Raw genomic sequence first — 22,093 nt, forward strand, 5'->3', positions numbered from 1 at the left:
ATTGGAAATAGATTTGAAAGAGATGGGAGAGTACCAGAGTAGAGAGAATGCTACAATATCCATTAGAGTCAAATAGAAACAGTGATTTGAGGTTTTGGGGGAATATACTTGAGAGCAGGAGGGGGGTCTTGTGAATAAAGTGAGTTCAGAGGGGACAACAAAGATTGATAGAGACAGAGTCGTACAGCATGGAAACAGGCCCTTTGACTCACCACGTCCATTTATTCATCCTTTTTCCCCCTTCATTCTTCCCATACTCCCATCATCTCTACCCAAATTCTACCACTCACCTACACACCAGGGACAATTTACAGCAGTCAATTAATGACTGACTCACATGTTTTTGGGATGTGGGAGCAAACCAGAGCACCTGGAGGAAACTCACACTACAACGATAAGAACATGTAAATTCCACAGAGACCGCAGCCAAGATCAGATGTGAAGCTGAGTTGCTGGAGCTGTGTCACTGTGCCATCCATGTGAACCAAAGACCAGAGAATTGACAGACTTATTTTGATAATATTCCAGTCAAACACCCTGGGGCATTTTTGCCATGCTAAATACAAATTTACTCAGATCAAAAATGTACAAGATACACTGCTTTTCTGCTTCACAAGAAAAAGTTTGGGTGTGGAGAAGACATACTGTGGAAAGTATACATTTCATTTTAAACTCAGCATTTACCATCTGATATTTTCGACTTTTCTCATTTTTCAGAAACATTTTTGTTTACAGTTAAGGGGGAAGAAATTCTTCCCTTCTTCAATCCAAGATTAATCCCACTGCCACAGATCTACAGCCAATTTCTTGAAAAATCAAGGACTATCTCAACTGCTGCCTGGATACAGCCCTATTCCCCAACACATGAAGATTGCACCATGGTTGTGCATATTCCTAGAATTGGGGTATTACAGCCCAACACTTTTCAACAAGAGTTACTTAGAGCAGAGCTAGGAACCTCAGTGCTGGGTGTTGTAACCAATTATGTCCCCCCCACCCCCCGCCGCCGCCGCCGCAACAGGGCAGCACTGAACCTGGTGCCCAGGATTCAGGACAAATTGGGTTACATACACATTCCTCAGTTTTGCTGGGCAAAGGAAAGGCTTTGCTAAAGGTTCAGTCGCCAAGGCAACCCCGGCAGGGAGGCGGAGGCTGCCAGGGAGCTGAGCACTGCTAGACTGCTTCATTCACCGGGGGCTGCGGGCTCCAGCTCGGGGCGGCTCCCGCCGTTCCCCTGCTCCCCGCCGGGCTTACCCCACCTCTGCAGCACCCCAACATCCCCCATTCCCCCTACACTCACCCGGGTCGCTCTCCAGCTCCAGCCAGCCTTTATTCATGTTCTCGCCCCGCTCTCCATCACTCCCACAACCCAGGCCCGGCGCAGGAGCAGGCCGCACTACGTCATCGGTCCGCGACAGACGCACGCGCAGTAGACTCGCCACTGCCCCTATGGGCGCCACGTTTGTGTGGGGCAAGTTCAATGAATTTTTTAACTTGCCAGCTTCCATTAATTTGGTAAGCCAGTCGTGGTTTACAACCAGATTAATAATAAAGAAGAAAGGATTGTTAAATCTGCGAGTCCTAGCATTACACTAGCGTTCATTTGCTCTTTAGCTAAAAATTACATGAAATATTGCAAATACTGTAAACTTGAAATAAATATATCCTGCATTCACAACAGATCAAAGTTGGATTATAAAATATGCAGTGTTGAGGAAGTTTTTCTGCCCAGTTCTCATCCCCTCCCTTCCCAATCTTGCTAACAGTTTTTGCTCTTGCTTGCTGTACACCCTGTGCTAGAGATGGCGTTGTATTGCTGGAAATTTTATCATCATTTTCAGCAAATTTCAAAATGCTAGCCACTGCTTTTGGAAAGTGGCATGTTGAATAAAAATGAATGGCAAATGAAGGTATAATGGATGGCAGAGATGTGAGCATTACGTGGATGACAATGGGAGACTGCAATATGGATCATAGAACATCGAACAGTACAGCACGGGAACAGGCCCTTCGGCCCACAATGTCATGCTGAACTAATTGAACTTGTAATTAAACACCAAACTAAACTAATCCCTTCTGCCTATGCAATGTCAGTATCCCTCCATTCTCTGCACATTCATGTGCCCAGCTAAGAACCTCTTGAACACCTCTATTCAATTTGCCTCTACTACCATCCCTGCCAGTGCATTTCGAGCACCCATCACTCTTTGTGTAATAAAGCCTATCAATGCCTCTCATTATCTTATAAACTTTTATCAGGTCTCCCCTCACCCTCCACTGCTCCAGAGAAAATAACCCAAGTTTGTCCAGCCTCTCCTTATAGCACATGCTCTCTAATTCAGGCAGCATCCTGGTAAACCTCTCTGCACCCTCTCCATAGCCACATCATACTTTTAGTGAGGCGATGCCAGTAACATAGAGGCAACTTAGATGGCAAAAAATCAAGGCAAGAAGTCAGCATCTACTAGGGAAGGAGAGAGCCACATGTATGTGGTTATAGCAGCAAGAGCAAAGAGTACCAGCATGAATTCAGGTGGTGGAAGGAATGGGAGCAGTAAAACTGTTGCTGCTTAATAGAGGCACACAAGAGGAGTTAAGCTAAAGATGAAGAAAATAAGGGGCATTAAAATTAATTCCAGAGAAAAGTCCTATTAAAGGGTGAGGTGTTGGTGGACTGCAGTCTCTCTACAAACTAGATCCAAAGAGAATAGAGTAGTTGATGTGTGTGGAAGAGTAGTGGAAATGAGTGAGTGACAACTGGAATACTTCTATGTGACAGTCTGCTGAAAATCCAGGTGTTTTATCTTGAGCAACACAAAGCACTGGAGGAACTCAGCGGGTCAGGCAGACCTATGGAGAGAAATGGACAGTCGACGTTTCAGGTTGAGACCCCTCATCTGGACAATGGAGTCTCTTGTGTCTCCAGGTATTTTATTTTTTTGAATTGTGTAAATGTAAATAGTTAAAATAAACAAAACTACTTCAGACAGATGTTATATAAATTTTAAATATCAGTTCCGTGTTCTCAATGTGTAGCTTTTCTTACCTCGAATTGTACCGTAACCTTGCAAAATTTTCCTTGCCAAGTTATATCCAATTCTATTTTTAAAACACCAGTTCTGTTATCCATCATCCTGTTTGGCATTATTTCGGATTATTTACTTTTTAGGTATGGAATATCATTGGTACATTGGTTTATTATTGTCACATGTACCAAGGTACATGGAAAAACTTTGTTTTACTTATATGATTTGCTTCATAAATGAATACAGCAAGTAAATATTATATTGGGCTTTCCAAAAAAGCACTTTTTATTGATTGAAAGATGGAGGTATGATGGGTACAGAGGGACTTGTGTATTCTTACTCTCAATGCCCAAAAATTCCAAATCTGGTTTCAAATGAAAGTGTGGAAATGTTGTGTACTCTGACTGCTGGAGTTTCAGAGTACCTTGCTTACACACTTCAGCAGCACTCCTAGGTTGGCAGCACTTTCCCTTTTATGGCTTTATTTACCTGGGACATATGTCTGATCCCAACCAACTACCTGGGGTGTAAATTGGTAAAAAGCCATTAAAATTGGAAATTAATCAGAAAATCAGCATGACAGAACCTCAATTTGCCTCTTAGACCCAAGAATTCATGGCTGATTTTTTCAATCCCATTCTCCCACCTTATTCCCATACCTGTAACCCCTTACCGATCAAGAACCTATAAATCTCTACCTTAAATACACCCAATGACTTGGCCTCCACAGCCCTCCCGCGGGAATGAATTCCACAGATTCACCACTCTGAAGAAATTCCTAATCTCAGTTTTAAAAGGGATGTCCCTTTATTCTGAGGCTGTGCCTTCAGATACTCCTACCAATGGAAACATCCTCTCCATGTCCACTCATTCCAGGCCTTTCACTTTCTGGTAGGTTTCAATGAGATCTGCCCTCATCCTTCTGAACAGGCCCAGAGATATCAAACACTCCTCATATGTTAAGCCTTTCATTCCTGGGACCATTCTTGTGAACCTCCTCTGGACCCTCTCCAGGGCCACGACATCTTTCCTTAGATATGGGGCCCAAAGCTGCTCACAGTATTTCCAAATGTAGTCTGACCAATACCTTCTAAAGCCTCAGCAATACATCCTTACTTTTATATTTTAGTCTTCTCGAAATTAATGCTAACATTGCATTTGCCTTATTTACTACCAACTCAACCTGCAAGTTGACCTGAAGGGAATCCTGAAGGACTCCCAAGTTCCTTTGCACTTTTGATTTCTGAATTCTCTCCCCATTCAGAAAATAGTCTTTTCCTTTATTCATTCTTATATTCTCCCAAACCCACAAACATTTATTTTTCTTGAAATAATCTCTTTGAAATCAATTCCAATAAAAGAAACTTACAATTGAATGATACCCTTCATGACCACACAATGTCAATCTTAATAACTTGGGATGAGCAATAACTGTTGGCCTTGCAACTGCACCCATACCCCAAAAATGAATTTAAAACCTTACAGTCAGTTACGTCAAGTGCATGTGCCATTTTAAATGCAGCAGCTCATTTGCACACAGCAAAATCCCACAAAAACCAATGTTGACCAGCTCATCAGTGTTAGTGATGTTGATTGCGAGATAAACACAGTGACACTGTTTGTCAAATAATGCTTCAGAATCTTTTACATCAGTTGAGAGGGGCATGCAGAATCTGGGTTTAGTTAACATCACATGCATATAAAGTGAGATGCGGAAAAGCTCAAAGGAGATGTGTAAGGCAAGTTTTTTTTATTTTACACAAAGTGGTGGGTGCCTGGAATGCATTGCCAGAGGTAGTGGTGCAGGCAGATACAATAGGGGTGGTTAAGATACTCTTAGACACGCGAATATGCAGAGAATGGAGAGATATGGACCACATACAGGCAAAAGAGATTAGGAGTTAATAGCTCAATTAGTTCGGCACAACATCATGGGCCAAAGGGCCTGTTCCTATGCTGTACTATTCCATCTTGTCCAAAAGGCAACACTTGAGCCTGCAAGGTCACAAGGTATCAACTTTTTGACTTGGATGAGGATAGACCAAAACCACACCCCATACCTAAATGAAAACCTGTATTCAGTATATTATTTATCTTCAGGTCAACCCAAGTAAGCACGTCATTACCAGTAAGTTACTTCCTGCCTTGGCCACCAATTTGCACAGAGGGGATCTATAAACACAATGGCCAGTTAACTTTCTTTTTTTGTTATTACTGGGCAAGAAGGAGTTTTGCCCAAAATACCAGGACAAAAAGAGCATTGGCCCAACCTTCTTCAGGTAATCACACAGAGCTGACCTGGTGCTCTTAGTCTATGGCATCATTCATGAACTCATAACCTATCAAAGTGTCACCACTGAGCCACAGATTACCTTTGTGGTTCTTCATTTCAGTGCTTCCAATGATAGCAATGCAGATGATAAATCACAGACATCTTGAAATTAGGAATTCTTCACAAAAATGCTGAAATTTATTACTAAGGGTGTGATAAAAGGGCAATTAAACATGCTTGGGTAGAGTTTACTGTGGCAAAGTCTAAGGTTGAAGGATGGCCACTTGGAACCAAAAGAGTGATTTCTTTGAATTTTTTTTACTGCTGAGGGCGGCAGATGCAATGGTCATTAAATATACTCAAGGTAAAACATTGATACATTTCTCCACCAAGGAAAAAGAAGAAAGAAAGGAATTTGTCAGAAAAGGTAGAGGTAAACAACAGAATGGAACGTAGAGCGCGCTAGGAGGAACTAATTCTTCTTTAAGTTCTTATTTTTGAACAGATGATCAGACTCAAACCAAAAATAAAAAAAGCAGCTCTTCTATTAGAAGAGGTTAGTACATAAAAACATCAAACAGCATTTAACAATATTAGCATTTCATTAGAGTGGATCAGTTGCCCTTCACAGAACAGTTTTTTTTCCCAAACAGGACCAAATTGCACAATCAAAAGAACCAGATTTCAGGAACACATGCCATGTGATGCTAAGCTTGGGTTTAAAAATTATTCAGTTTAAAAGGAGGTCAAGAAAAGAAAATGAATCTAGATGAACGAGGCCAAGCAAAGCAAGTAGTTTGAAGTGTCTGGGCAAGATTGAGGTAGAGTAGGAGACATGACTACAGGCTGTTACTGGACAAGCTGGCTCCCTTCATGTTTAACTCCATTGCATTCCTCAATGCTGGTTACTTATTTTATTATTCTACAAATACATTGAAAAGACATACAAAAAATCAACATTAACATTTTTGTACAGAAGTTTGAATATTACCAAATGCTGCCTGTAAATAAGGCACTATATTTATTTTTAAAAAAATCACTGAACTGGCTGCAGACGAAGTTACCATCTCACAGGTTCATACATTATTATTAAATTAGTATTCATATCATTATTCAAATATTGCAGAAACTATTCTGCAGCATCAACAGCTTTCTTTAGGTAGCTGGCATCTAATTAACATTGTATGTTCATTTACAATTGCATATCAAAGATTAGTTCAAAGGTTAATTATCAAGAGCTTGACTAAAGGCAGGCAACTCCCCCACCCTATCGAAAGGAAAGAACTGGTGGTGCTGAAAAGGTGATGGAGGCAGAAGGCCTCATTGTACTTGGAGCCATGACCTGCAGGGCTGGGAGCTGGGATTCATTTGGATTGGTGTTTTCTCTTGGCACAGACACAATGGACTAAATGGCTTCCTTTCCTGTTGTAAATTTTCTATGATTCTATCCAGGAGGATAGAGCAGGTCTGTCAGGGTGTGACAGTCAGAATTTGTAAACCAGAAGACAGACAATATCAAACTATCACCTACTATCATATAAAAGTATGAACTTAATCCTGGCCATCTCACACATTCGATGAAGGAGTCACTTCACAGTATAGTACTTAGTGGGTACAAAAGGCATCTTGGCAACAACTGCATCCACAATCTTCTTCCTAACTTCCACTTTTATTGGCGTGCCCAGCTTGCTGTACTCTGTGTCCACGTATCCCATGGCAATGTTCTGCTTCAGACACGGGGAGGGGCAGCCACTCGTCACCTCCCCTGCACGTCAATGGAAAGCAGAGGCAAGGATTGGCACAATTTCTATGACTTTCTTATTTATTCCTTTACAAATCATTCATTTTTAAGCAAATTATCCTGAAGTTCAGTAGATATCTTATGTATAAGGAATGTGTGTCCAAATCTCCTGCAAACCAACACCGTAAAATTACAATGTTTAAAAGACATTTGTACATGGATAGAAAAGGCCTAGAGGAAAATGGGCTAAATGCAGGCAAATGGGACTAGCTTAGATAGGCACCTTGGTCAGCATGGATGAATTGGGCCGAAAGGCTTTTTACCCCTGCTGTACAATTCTATGACAGCAACTCCTGACTGTCCCCTGCACAACTGCAGGCTTTGAATGAGCCACACTCTAACCAGCAACATCCCACTATCCACACTCATTTATGTTCAGCCTAGGAAAGAGAAAAGCAGTCACATCCCTACCACTCACTGGAGGACCCAAAGACAGTCCTGTGAGAGGCAGATCAGGGGATTTTTTTATATATATCTAATGAGGGGAAAAAGGGTCTGTTTTTATTTGCTCATCCAAAAGATGGCAGCTCTGCCAAAGCAACATTCTTTCAGTACCTATGGCAGCCCAGCATTCCTTCAGCACTACATCAGAGTATCAGCACATATTGTGTGCTCAAGTCTCTGAGATGGAAGCTGAACTCAAAACCTGACCCACTCCACTGTGTATGACATGACAGTATCAGCCAGCAGCAAGCATCTGTCCCAATGGAGGTGTCTGATTTCTCCTCATTACACATTGATGAGCTTGGAATAGTTCCCTGACAGAAAGCAGGAGGGTTGTCAGGACTCGAGGGTCTGAGTTGTAGGGAGAGGTTGGGCAGACTAGGGCTTTATTCATTTGAGTGTAGGAGATGGAAGGGTGACCTTACAGAGGTCTTACAGAGTGCGGGGCATAAACAGGGTGAATGTACACAGTCTTTTTCCCAGGGAAAGGGAATCAAAAAACCAGAAGGCATAGGTTTAAGGTGAGAGGGGAAATCGATTTAAAGGGGACCCGAGGGACAACTTCTTCACACAGAGGGTGGTACGTACAGTATAGAGAACAATATACCCGAGAAAGTGGTCGAGGCATGTACAATAACAACATTTAAAAGATACTTGGACAGGTACATGGGTAGGTAAGGTTTAGAGGGATATGGGCCAAATGCAGGCATTAGGACTAGCTTAGATGTGCATCTTGGTTAGCATGGACAAGCTGGGCCAAAGGGCCTGTTTCTGCATTGTATTCCTCTGATTCTGAATAATAATTAATCACATGGCACCATTTGGCTCATAGTGGCCCTAAAAGTATCCATTTTGTTCTAGATCCATATTCTTCACCCACAGACCTACCAAATCTTTCTCCTTCAAGTACTTAGCCAATTTCCCTTTGAAATTTAGTAATGAATCCTTCATGGTGTGCAGTCCAGATTTGGCACAATCAGCCCAGCACAATGCCCTTCTGGAACATACCGATGACTTTTCCATCGAGGTTTAAAATAGGTGTGTGTTGCCTGACCGGGGGCCCGGTTGACGTCAGACCCACTCGTTTCCGCCTCGTTTTCTCTTTGATCTGCCTCAGGACAATCGCAGCTCCGGGGAAGTCGGCTGCTGCTCTCCGGCGTTTTCCTGTGGGAAGAAGTGTGGGGACCTGGATCAAAGATAATGAGCGCTGGCTAGCAAAAAAAAACCTTTCCTGTTAACAGGAGCAGAACCAAACATATGGGGGATAGCAAGTCCCTTCCTAGCAAGTCCCCCCAACTGCTGGTGGGTGAAGTACAAACAGCGCCCATGGGACTCAGCCACATGCAACAGGGAAGTGGGAGGCTACCTGAACAAGGAGGGAATTTGGGTGTTACAGAGGATGGTTTATTGGTTATGTCACTGGATTAGTAATATACAGAAACCCAGTCCCTGTGACAGTTGGAACGTTTGAATGCAGTTCAAAGATCTGGAAATAAACAGCTGGTATCAGTGAAAACAATTGTGTGGCTGCTGGATTGTTACAAAAATTCATATCATTCTCAGATATACTTTGGGGGAAGAAACCTCCTACCCTTGCGAGACACAAGAGGCTGCAGATGCTGGAACCTGGAGCAACAAACAATCTGCTGGAGGAACTTAGTGAGTTGAGCAGCATCTGTGGGGGAAAATGTTCCGAGTTCCAAAAAAGTTGGTGTTGACCCAAAACATTGACAATTCCTCCCCCCACCCCAATCCACACAGATGCTGCTTGACCCTGAGTTCCTCCAGCAGTTTTTTTTTGAAAACTCTTTAGAGAAAACAATTTCACATTTTTGACGTGGCCTTGCAAGTCACTGACCAATAAGTGGTGGGCTTCCCAAGTTGACCACTGGGTGATCACTTGAGAGTGTGTAGGATGATCCATTAAATGATGTCACCTACATGGTCAGCCATCGACTGGAGTTATCTTTGGAGAGGGTGCAGAAGAGTTTTACCAGGATGCTGCCTGGATGAGATGGCATATGCTACAAGGAGAGGCTGGACAAACTGGGGTTGTTTTCTCTGGAGTGGCAGAGGCTGAAGGGAGACCTGATGAGAGGTTTATAAGATTATGAGAGGTATAGACAGACAGCCAGTATTTTTCCCAAGGTCGAAACATCTAATACTAGAGGGCATGCATTTAAGGTGAGGGGGGCAAGCTCAAAGATGATGTGCAGGGCAAGTTTTTTTTTCCTTATATAGATGCCCAGAATGTGTTCCCAGGGGTGGTGGTGGAGGCAAATACAAGAGACGTTAAAGGGACCCTTAGATAGGTACATGAATGTGCAGAGAATTGAGGGATATGGACATCGTGTAGGCAGGAGGAGTTAATTTAGTTAGGTATTTAATTAGTTCAGCACAACATCGTGGACCAAAGGGCCAGTTCCTGTGCTGTACTGTTCTATGCCCTGAGCAGGACAGATGAGTGCTGTGGAGAATTTATCCCACGTAGGAGTTTTTGGAAACCAAGGTTGTCCAGGGCAATTGCCTATGCAGGAAAAGACTCCAGTTGGACTCACAAAGCCCCAAATCAGCAAGAAGCACCAAGCATGTGTAGGATGGGCAGTGAGTGACAATCAAAGGAGCAGATGACAGGCTGAGCAGATAAAGTCTATACCATTCAGCAGATGGATGTGATGTAGACTAAGTCCACAAACACTTGCAGAATAACTCAGTAACAATGCCAAGAGCTCACACGTGATGGGCAGGGAGTTGGTGAAGTAAAGGAAACCTGAAGAGCAGCAAAGTGACAGTAGGCTTGAATGATTCTGCAGTAGAATAGTAGATGTGACTGAGAATCCCAAATAGAGTGGGGCTGTGATGTCTTTGTCACAGAAGATGGGTCTTAATTTCTGTGAGTTGTACACAATTAAATGTTGCAACAGAACAAGACAAAGAGCAAGAGAACAGTCAGAAGTCTTGTGAGAAATAGCAACTGGAAAAAGATACAAATTGAAAGTTTTACAACACACAAAAGGCACTGGAGGAACTCAGCAGGTCAGGCAGCATCCACAGAGGGAAAGTTTTACAAGTTGGTGCTAAATTAAAGAGTAATCTTAGGGTTGCCCTCGTATCATTCACCAAGATGGAGCGGGGCAAGCAAGAATATAAGAGCAGGAGTAGGCCATTTGGCCCTCTAAGCTTGCCCTGCCATTTAATATCATGGCTGATTTGCCCCACATCCCCATAGCCCTCAATTCCCTGACCTTTCAATAAATGGATTTACTTCCTCTCTAAATGATGAAGCCTCTGCAACCCTCCAGAGTATAGAATTCCAGAGATTAACTGTTCTTTGCGAGGAGACATTCCTACGCACCCCACTTTTAGGTAAACATCCCCTTTTCTTTTATGTCCTCTCGTTTGAGACTCTCCCAGTAATGGAAACATCTCAACCCTGCCATACCCCCTTAGGATTTTATACGTTTCAATAAGATGACCCCTCATTCTTCTAAACTCCATATACAGATCCAATGTCTTTAACTGCTTGTGATAGGATGGCCTTCTCATCTTAGGAATTACCTTAGGGAATCTCATTAAGACTGCTTCCAATGCCAGTATATCTTTTCTTAACTAAGAGTACCAAATCAGTGCAGTACTCCATTTGTGGCTTCAGCAACATCTTGTATAATTGTAACAACACTTCCCCATTTCTAAACTTCAACCTCCTTGCAATAATGGACAATATGCCATTTGCCTTCCGAACCACTTATTGCACCTACCAAGTTCTTGTGATTCATGCATTAGATTTGATGCTCCAATTTGGTGCCCATGTGCTGTCAAATGGAGCATTTCAAGTTACCAGGACACTCAGACCATTCTGGAGCAAGAGGAACTGCTGATTAAAGTTCTAACAATATTGACATAGAGGGGAAAAACAGGACATTGTGGGAGGATTTTAAACAACAAAGCAAGAAAAACACTGAAATTCAAACCAAAATAATAATAATGGGATGGGAGTGAAAAAAGTATTAAAGGAAATACAAGTTCAGCCTAATTTTTGCAAGCAGGAAGAATGTGAGAATTCATTTCTCACATTAGAGAAGGCCATTCAACCCACTGACTCCATGCCAGCTCTCAATGCAATCCAATAATCCCATTCATTGCCCAGGAACCCATTCTCTCATGCATTCATTGGTTCCTCCCAATTCTCCTGCCACTTACCTACACTAGGGGTAACTTACAGTAGCCATTTAATCTACCAACCAGCATGTCTTTGGGATGTGGGAGGAAACAGGAGCACCTGGGGGAAACCTATGGAGTCATAGGAAAAACAATGCAAACTCCATACAGACAGCAGAGGTCAGGGTCAAGGCTGGGTCCCTGTAGCCATAAGACAGCACCATCATGGCATTCCTTAAATCATTCATTCTGTGTCTTTCCATCAATGCTAGGTGGTTAACTGAACAAGTTGAAGTTTTAATTGAAATGAGAAAGAGAGAGAGACTACTGGCTAAATTCTGGGCCAGAACAGGAACTAAGTGAACCAGGTCAAATCAGCAAGCTTCAGAAGTGATTTCTGATCCCGCTTACAAAGCCAAGTCATCGCATCCTCTGTAGACACACGAGGGGTTAAGGGGAGTACCTATGGTCCACAAAAGGCTTGCTTCCACTGGAGTGGTGGTCTCATCAATGTCGTTTCCGTAAAGACAAAGGCCAGCCTCCAGGCGCAAGCTGTCCCTTGCCCCAAGGCCAGCCAGTTTGACTTCATTGTTCTTCAACAGCGACTCTGCCAGCTCAACAGTGTGTTCAATTGGTACTGAGATCTAAAATTTTAAAAGTGGAAATATTACACATTAGTTTCCAGCAAAATGGGAAGCAATAGCCCAATATAACTCTGTACTTCTTAGGTACTATCCAAACCCTGCTCCCTCTTCAGAAATGTGTCCTAATCCCAATGCCTCACCCCCTCCCCATTGTCCTGTGCCAATCCCAAACCCAACCCTTCTGTCCCTCAAAGAGGCAATTTCAACCAGTGTCCATGCTACTAAAAATAACCCTTCAGTCTGTAACCCCATAAATTGCAGAACTTCAAGTGCTCATCTTAAAGCAAAACTATGACCACTTTGCACAATGGACTTTTGATTTTGTTCTAATTGTGTTCTTTTTTGTAAAGAATGTGTATAATTTCAAAATCAGATTTATTATCACCGACTTGCATGTGAAATTTGTTGTTGAGGCAGCAATACAGTGCAAAGAGAAAATTACTATAAATTACAAAAATAGTGCAATAAAATGAGGTAATTTATGTTTGTTTTTCTTGTGAATGTTGTGTATCTGATGCTATGTGCTTGTGATGCTGCTGCAAGCAAGTTTCTCATTGCAGCTATGCATACTTGTGCACATATGTGACAATAAACTTGACTTTGACTGAAGTACAAGGGTTTTGGCATCCACTACAGCCTTTGTTCCACTGCAAGCAACAGCAATGTAGCCAATTCTTTTATCAATGCTCCAGCCCTGGCAACATCTTTGTAAATATGCACCTATTCTGATATAACTACAGTCCCAATCTTGCTCATTGCTCTGTATAATCTCAAACCCAATCCCATTTCCTTACTCCCTCAATACACCTGCATCAATCCCAATGGTCTGCTCTCAGCTATTGCCCTGCATTAATAGCAAACCCAATTTCCAACGTTCTTCTTGTATCAATCCCACATACCTGCTCTTTTCCTTGGGCCAGTCTCAATCTCGATCCCTCTATTTGACCTCTACCCCATACTCCTGTACTAATCTCAAACCAAACCCACTCCCTCATTCTCCCATCAGCCACTGCTCCCCCACAACCTTAACCTTGCACCCAACCTCACGGCCTCATTCTCTCCCCACAGATCTGCATCAATCCCGTACCCAACTGGCTCTTGCCCTTAATCTCATTTCAATTACAACCCTCTTTCTGCCCACAGCCCTGAATCAATTCAATTCCACACCCAGTACTTTCTGCACAGAGCTCTATACTTGCTTCAAACCTAAACTACTGTTTCTGTGCCTGTAGCACTACCTCATTCCCAAACCGACTGCCTCAGTCACCACAGCCTGTATCAATGCAATCCCACTGCTTCACTCCCTGCCTACAGCCCAGGTCAATTCCACATCGACTGCTTGCACTTTCCATAGCCTTGTCTCATCTGAATGAGAATAGTAATGAAGGATACAGAGAGGATCCAAGGGGATCGTGACAAGCTAAATGAGAAAGCAACAATATGGCAAATGGAGTACAATATGAAAAATGTGAGATTATCTACAAGTAGAAAACTGGAAATGCTGAATATTTTTACAATGGCATGAAAACTGGTTGTCATATAGTATGGAAACAGGCCCTTCAGCCCAACTCATCCATGTTGACTACGATGCCCATCTAAGCTAGTTCCGTTTGCATTTGATCAATATCCCTCTGAACTTTTCCCATCCACGTACCTGTCCAAATGTCTTTTAAATGTTATTGCACCTGCCTCAACCACTTCCTCTGGCAGCTCTTTCCATATACATACCACTTTCTGGGTGAAAAAGTTACTGCTTGCATTCGTATTAAATCTTTCCCCTCTCACCTTAAACCTATGCCCTATGCAACAGGAAGTTTCCCCCCAGCTGAGGTGTCTCGAGCCAGGGGTCACAGTCTTGTAGGCCTGTCAGGATGAAAATCTTAATGTATGCCTGTCCAGGATAGAGAACTTCGTAATTCTCTATCCTGGACAGGTGCAGAAGCTCAGTCATTGATTGCATTCAAAACTGAGATCAATACTTTCCAGATCTTAGAGGAATCAAGGGATAAAGGGATTGAAGTTTCAGCATTGATTTATGGTTGGCACAGTGGGGCAGCTAAGAGAAACACTGCCTCACAGTGCTAGAGACCCGGGTTCAATCCTGACCTCTGGTGCTGTCTGTGTGGAGTTTGCATGTTCTCCCTGTTGCCTGTGTGCATTTCCTCTGCATGCTCTGGTTTCCTCCCACATTCCAAAGACGTGCGGATTCTTTGGTCGCTGTAAGTTGCCCTGAGAGTGCAGGCGAGTGGTCAAGAATGTGGGGAGAAATTAATAAATGGGATTAATGTAGGATTAGCGTAAATGGGCGTTTGATGGTCACACAGACTCGGTGGGCCAATGGGCCTGTTTCTGTGCTGCATCCCTCTCTGACCATCACCAATGACATTGTTGAATGGCAACAAAGGGTCCTGAGGATGAAAGGTCTAATCCTTATGTTTTTATACTTTCCCCATAGGACAGTATCATTCTACTCCCACTGTCCTACTCTCTCCCCTTTACACAGCATTAATACCAATGCTCCTCTCCCCCATAGGTCTGATCAATCCAATCCCACGGCTCTGCTCTCTTCCTTACAGCTTCCCCTGCTTCATAAATAATAAGAGTACATGACAGATTCCTGCTGACTGCTCCACCAGTCAATATCATGGCTGACCTGCCCTTACTCATATACCAAGTATTCCCAGCATTTTCTCTTTTTATTTAAGTACTATCAGGCCCTTTTGTCCTCTGCCAAAGCTAGCACTCTTCTGGGACCATCCTGGAATTAAAAATCTTTGGTCCAACAAGCGCAGAGAGCTCTTTCACTAAAAATTGAGACCATCCGTCCTGCTATATATTCCCTTCTTTCCCCTGGTCCACACAGCCAAACTTTGTGATTGTCTCTACTGCAATTGTGATAACCACAACATTAAATCTGCCACTTATTGCTGGGTTATACGGAAAAGGCTAGGGGCATGGAGCATCAGGATGAAGAACAGCTACCTGCACTGCAAAAATATTTATCATTATAGCTATTACAGCATTTGTCATGTGCCTTGATTAGGCTGGAAAGATTCTTCATGCAAGGCTCTGATGAAGGCTCTTTGACCTGAAATATTGATCTCTTTCCACTGCTTGATAGTGGAATTCTTCAAGCATTAGTTTTTGTTTCAGATTCCAGCATCTGTAGTTTTCCATTATTGTTGAATTCACTGCAACTTCTCTTCCATGTATGCCTACTTTGAAGAAGCTCTCCTCCCCTCACCAATGGGACTTCTGTCAGTCTATTTCACTGTTCATCCCCAGTGGTTTCTGTTTCCCTTCTCACCTTTGAGAAGGTTCAGACCAAAACTCACTTCCACAGCCAGATATTTTCCCCTTAGTGAATGTCACCAGCTCATCACATGCAGATTTCAACTCCAATTTCACCCTCATACTTCAAACACACCCAAGATCAGAGGTCAGAGTTGTACAACGTGGAAATAGGCCCTTCGGCCCAACTTATCCATGCAAAGATATCCATCCAAGCTAGTCTAATTTACCTGCATCTGGCCCACAGCCCTCTAAACTTTTTCTATCCATGTACCTGTCCAAGTGTCTTTTGAACATTGTAATTGTACCTGCCTCTACAGCTTCCTCTGGCAGCTCATCCTATACACCCACTACCCTTTGTGTGAAAGTGTATTGGTACGTTATTGTCACTTATACTGAGGTACAGTGAAAAGCTTGTCTTACAAACCGATCATACAGGTCAATTCATTACACAGTACAGTTACATTGAGTCAGTACAGAGTGCATTGAGGTAGTACAGGTAAAAACAATAACAGTACAGAGTAAAGTGTCACAGCTACAGAGAAAGTGCAGTGCAATAAGCTGCAAGGTCACAACAAGGTAGATGGTGAGGTCATAGTCCATCTCATTGTATAAGGGAACGGTTCAATAGTCTTATCACAGTGGGGTAGAAGCCGTCCTTAAGTCTGGTGGTATATGCCCTCAGGCTCCTGTATCTTCTACCTGATGGAAGAGGAGAGAAGAGAGAATGTCCCGGTTGGGTGGGGTCTTTGATTATGCTGGCTGCTTCACCAAGACAGCGAGAGGTAAAGACAGAGTCCAAGGAGGGGAGTCTGGTGTCCATAATGCACTGGGCTGTGTCCACAACTCTCTGCAGTTTCTTGCGGTCCTGGGCAGAGCAGTTGCCATACTCTCAGTCCCACTTAAACCTTTCCCCTCTCACCTTAAACCTATGCCCTCTAGTTTTAGACTCCCCTACCCTGGGAAAAAGATTGTGATCGTCCACCTTATCTATGCCCCTCACGAATTTATAAACTTCTATAAGGTCACCCCACAGCCTCCTACACTCCAGGGAAAAGAGCCCCAGCCTCTCCTTATAACCCAAGCCCTCCAGTCCCGGTAACATCCTCGTGAATCTTTTCTGCTCTTTCTAGGTTAACGACATCCTTCCTATAGCTGAGCAACCAGAACTGTGCACAGTGCTCCAAGTGTGGTCTCAAACTATGCAGTGTTTCTTAAGCCAGCATTCTAACCACATCCAGAGATTCATGCTCAATGTCATTCATCAGCACATGCATGCTCTTAACTTCTCTACAATACCAACTTACTCAGTCTCAGAGCTGTCAGTTCCACTTTACTCTTCACTACATCTGTTGTAACAAGCAACTTCTTTCATCTCTTTCTGATGTAAAAGATCACGAACTCACACAGCTCTTAACTTCTAATACCCTCCAAGCTTTCTCCCCCTTCACTTTCCTGACCCCATATCACCCCAAGCTCCAAACCCTGCCAAGTTTTCACCATCCCTTCCAATCTTCCCCCTCTGACTCAAAGTGATCAGTCCTCCACAGAGGCCTCAACTTTGTATCCCTCAATGAATTCCCAGCCCGTTGTGATGTTAAACTCTTCTTCCACCACCTCTATGCCCACTTAAGCCAGAATCCTCATCCTAGACCAATGACCCCTTCTCCCATCTAAAGTATTCCTGACGTGGCTGGACCCTACCCCACCTCTGGCCCCTTACCATCCCGTGTTCTATTCATCGTGAAATACTGATGTGACATTGACCAACAGCACCCGCTTCTCCCTTCTACCCTACTCTCACATTTATGTGGTCCATCTCCAACGCTTCCCTTCCTGGATCTGTTCATCTCCACCTCAGATGACGAGATACCAACATCTTTTACAAGCACAGATTCCCACAGCTACCCTGACTATTCATCCTCTCACTCAGTCTCCCGAAAGGACACCATTCCTTTCTCACCCCCCCCCCCCCAGTTTCTTTGTGAGAAGATAAAAACAGCTCTGATAAATGTTAACTGGTTTCTCTTTCCACAGATGCTGCTTGACTGATAGAATTCTTTGAGCATTTCTGTTGTTTCCAACATCTGCAAATTTATTTTCCCAAACTTCTATGGTTCCCCAAACCTAGTTTCAAACACCTCTCTCTCTGGTTTCCTACATTCTTCTCTGTAATATATTGCACATCTAGAACCCCTGCTCATCAGCTGATGAAATATTTATCCATATCTTATTATCCCATGGGCTTGGCTATTTCTACTGTTAGTCTCCCAGCCTCATCCCTACAAACCTCAGCTCTGCTTCCCATATCCTAACATGCACCATCCAGTCCTTTAGTCCTCTGCTTGTTGATATATATTACCCACTGGCATTGCAAGATCTTTGCTTTCAACAGTTTCATTCCTGTCTTTACCTCCAACTTTCTCCAGCCTTTCCTGATCCTCTGTACCACATTCTCCATTTTAATTTTCCCATCAGTGGTGCCTACACCTTCAGCTATTTAAGCTTTTCACTCACAAATTTCCTCCCTTACTCCCTGTTGCATTCTCTCATCATTAAAACCGACTATGCCTTTGGGAAAGGGTAGAACTGGGTCAAGGAGAGCAAATGGGACAGGGTATTTGTCCTTTATCTCCTTGCATGGCTCAGTATTAAATTTTGTCTGATCGTACCTTGTGAAGTCCCTAGATGCTTTGCCATGTACAAAATTGATTTTGTATGAAAAGGAATTGATTGTGGACTTCAGTAAGGGGAAGTCGGGAGAACACACACCAGTCCTCATTGAGGGGTTAGCGGTGGAAAGAAAGGGTGAGCAACTTCAAGCTCCTGGGTGTCAACATCTTGGAGGATCTATCCTGGGCCCAACATATTGATACAATCATGAAGAAGGCACGCCAGTGGCTCTACTTAATTAGGAGTTTGAGGAGTTTAGTATGTCACCAAAGGCTCTTACAAATTTCTATAGATACATGGTGGAAAGCATTCTGACTGGTTGCATTAAAGACTGGTATGGAGGTTCCAATGGACAGGATGCAAGAGGCTGCAGAGGGTCGTAGATTCAACCAGTTCCATCACAGGCACAACCCTCCCCACCATTGAGGACATCTTCAAGAGATGGTGCCTCGAGAAGGCAGATTCTATCACTAAGGACCCTCACCATCCGAGACATGCCCCCTTCTCGTTACTGCCATTGGGGAGCTGGTACAGGAGCCTGAAGACCCACACTTAATGACATAGGAACAGGTTCTTCCCCTCCACCATCAGATTTCTGAATGGTCCATGAACACTACTTCATTATTCTTTGTTTTGCACTCTTTATTTTGTAATTTATAGTAATTTTTTGTCTTTGCACTGTACTGCTGCAGCAAAACAACAAATTTCACTACATATGTCAGTGACAATAAACTCTATTCTGACAAAAACTATGGTTGTTGATAATAGAAAAGCACTAAAATCAAAATCACTCCTTTCTCCAATGCTGATGCCAGCCACCGTGATGAATGCTAAATAAAAGAAACCCATTTAGCCGGATTTTCGGCACTCACGTCAGTTGGCAAGAGAACTTACCTCAAACCCATCCTCACCAGTGTAGCCACAACGGGTCACTCTGCAGCCTTTGACCCCAAACACAGTCATCATTGCACTCCACATGAAGGGCAGCTTGTTGAGGTCATCGGACACACCCTCCTGTAATACGCTTGCTGCAGATGGACCTGGGTGGGGTAAATAAAAGGTCCATGTTACCCAGAGTGTTCCAGCACACTCTGCAATAGGAAGAAAAGAGACTGGTTTTGGTTCAGCACAGCAAGATCCCTATCGATGGGACAGGAACAAATGCTGGGGTCCTTGAGGTGCCACTGCATCTTGGTTTGGTCAATTCCATGCATGGCAAGAGGCAACTTCCAACCACGGAGAGCAAGATGCTGGCCAATTAGGGTTGGAGAAAGACTAAACAGCTATTGACAACCTGCTCACCTCTGACCAGAGGGTTATGGGTTAAAGTGCCAATTCCAGTGTCCCGAAAACCCAAGGTCATGTCTGTCCTTTTGTGCAGCCAAAGGAAAAAAAAATCCCCACAGCATTACTTAAGAGACACAAGAGACTGCAAATGCTGGAATCTGGAGCAACAAACAAGATGCTGGAGGACCTTTCATCACAGACATGCCAATATCAAGTCTTCACTTGACATCTCCAAAGCATGTTATGTGGATAACACTTGTCTGTGGTGTTAAAATTATTTACCGCGTTCCCTCCATTCCAACAGGGACAGCACTTTAAGTTCATTGGCTGAAAACATTGTGCGACATGCCAAGCTTGTGAAAGGCTCCATTTAATTGCAGATCCTTTCTATTGGGTTACTCTGTACACCAGATCCTTAATCAATCATTAGTAATGTTCAATGGAATTGCTGCAGCATTTCTAATGGAATTTGTCTCACAAACGACACTGGAAGAAAAGCTGGATTGTGTTTGGATGAGGTTGGGGTGGGGGGGGGGCGGGGGGAGAAGCTGGATGGTATTCTTCACTCATGTATATTAGAATGGGTTCTCTGGAAAGGCAAAGTATTTCATTATTGCGGCAACACCAGGCACTTTTTAAATTCTATATTCTGATCTAAAAGATTTTCATGATGAGGGCAAGTCAGATGCTGTTGCAATGTCATTTACACTGCACTCGTAGGACTCAGACCCAACAGAAGCTATAGTTTGGAAATGTTGAGCTCCTGTTCAATTAGAACTACCCTACACAGGAGAGGGCAATCTGTCTCCTAGATGTTTTTGGTTTATGAACACGGGGAGTGTAGTTGGACAAAGATCTTTACTGCCAAACTCTCAAGTCAAGGCCACCAAGCCAAGATTCACACACTGCACAGTTTGAAAACCAGGTTTAACAACACATTATAATTACATTGATTTTAAAAGGAAACATTGCAAGAGCAGTCTGCCAGTGTTGGACTATGCAAGGTCAGTCCCGACTCTGCACTAATACTGCCAGTTTTATTATTGGTACAGAGCTGATTTCAAAGAACTGTGAGACCCCTCTGGCAGGGTTTATCTTTGCAAGACTGGGTCCCTACTCTGTATCTGTACATCTCATTTTAGCATTCCACAGAGCTGAAAATCTTTGCACTGTTGCTAAGATTGCAGGTGTAAATGGACACAAAAGCCCAGAGAACAGAATCAGAAAACAGTTCAACTGGCTTCCCCTCCCACCACCCCCCAATGTTTACTTATACATTTCCAGGAATGTTTCTGGGTGAGGTGTTAAAACCAAGGCTCCATCTGCCTTCTTGGACAAACACAAATATCCCTAATCACTATTTCCAACAACAGGAAATCATTCTGTGTTGAGGCCATCAATCCAAAATGCTTACTTCTGTTCTCTCCACAAATGCTGTCTGACAGGCTGTGTATCTTCAGAATTTTCTGTTGTAATTTCATGTTTCCACATGTGCAAAATTTTGCTTTGGTACCAAAACTGACCATCTAGGCACTTCCTTCATTGCTGCTTATGGGCACACAATGTTTGCCATCTTTTCTACATTACAATTGTGATCACATTTTAGAAAGTATTTAATTAGTTAAGAAGCATTCTAAAGCATCCTATATAAAACCACATTGTTCATAATTTAGAAATAAATAGACAAAATAAAATTCTGTGCTTCTGCCAGCATCTGTGAATTAAATAATTGTGGTTGTCAAGAAATTTGAGAATGCCAAGAAACTAGAAATCTTAAAATGTTTGCATTTGTCTGTGTCAGTCAGCATTAAAGAGAAACAGGAGCTAACACTTGGGATGGGAACCTTTGTCAGACTATTAGTGATCATTCCGAGATGGCATTGAAATGCGGTCACCTTGCAGCGCAATCAATCCTGCCTCCAGAAACTCTAGGTCAGCATCATTCCCCGCAGCTTTGAACTTGGCTAGTTGCTCCTAGGAAACAGAAGGAAGGTGATGAGCACAGGGCCACATGTCAGGGCACGGACCCCTCACCAACTGGCCCCAGTGGCACCCTGGCAAAGCGACCTTGGACTGCACCTTAGGCTTCAGGAAGGGGCAAGAGCATCTGTGAAGATCTATAGACATTACTTGAAAGTCCTGTCCCCCTCTCCCAACCAGATTCCTTGCTGCGAAACAGTGCTAAACTGTGTGCTTCTATATTCGTGACATGTGCAATAAAACCGATGCACCTTCATGTGGGCAGAGTCCTTGTCAGCACAGCCAGCATTCGAGACGATGTATAGGTATCCATCTGATGTCCGGGTCACTATCAGATCATCCATTATTCCACCTTTGTCATTGGTGAAGAGTGACAGGGTGCCCTGAATAGTAAGCAGTAAAGGATTAGGTGAGAAGGATCTCAGACCCAGCATCCACTAAACATAGCCAATTGGGTGGAATGAAAGCATGCGCGCGCACACGCACACACTCCCTCATGCCAAACTAGCTACCAAAC

The 22,093-nt window shown here is 43.3% G+C and overlaps 2 protein-coding genes across 2 annotated transcripts in view; both read right to left on the reverse strand.

The window, feature by feature from the left end:
- bap1 (BRCA1 associated protein-1 (ubiquitin carboxy-terminal hydrolase)) overlaps window positions 1–1,462 on the reverse strand; it is a 52,458-nt gene extending 50,996 nt beyond the window's left edge. The window contains exon 1 of the mRNA XM_052018808.1: window positions 1,301–1,462. Within this exon, the coding sequence (XP_051874768.1) occupies window positions 1,301–1,337 (37 nt within the window). The 5' untranslated portion in view covers window positions 1,338–1,462. The remainder of the gene's footprint in view (window positions 1–1,300) is intronic.
- A 3,760-nt stretch (window positions 1,463–5,222) lies between these two features.
- The window catches only part of amt (aminomethyltransferase), a 30,138-nt gene continuing 13,267 nt past the window's right edge, over window positions 5,223–22,093 (reverse strand). The window contains exons 4-9 of the mRNA XM_052018089.1: window positions 21,828–21,959; window positions 21,492–21,570; window positions 19,204–19,349; window positions 12,165–12,345; window positions 8,552–8,707; window positions 5,223–7,063 (exon numbers count right to left, since the gene is read on the reverse strand). Coding sequence (XP_051874049.1) covers window positions 6,885–7,063; window positions 8,552–8,707; window positions 12,165–12,345; window positions 19,204–19,349; window positions 21,492–21,570; window positions 21,828–21,959 — 873 coding nt within the window. The 3' untranslated portion in view covers window positions 5,223–6,884. The remainder of the gene's footprint in view (window positions 7,064–8,551; window positions 8,708–12,164; window positions 12,346–19,203; window positions 19,350–21,491; window positions 21,571–21,827; window positions 21,960–22,093) is intronic.

This window comes from Pristis pectinata, chromosome 6, assembly GCF_009764475.1.
Source record: "Pristis pectinata isolate sPriPec2 chromosome 6, sPriPec2.1.pri, whole genome shotgun sequence".
In the NCBI taxonomy this organism is placed as follows: Eukaryota; Metazoa; Chordata; class Chondrichthyes; order Rhinopristiformes; family Pristidae; genus Pristis; species Pristis pectinata.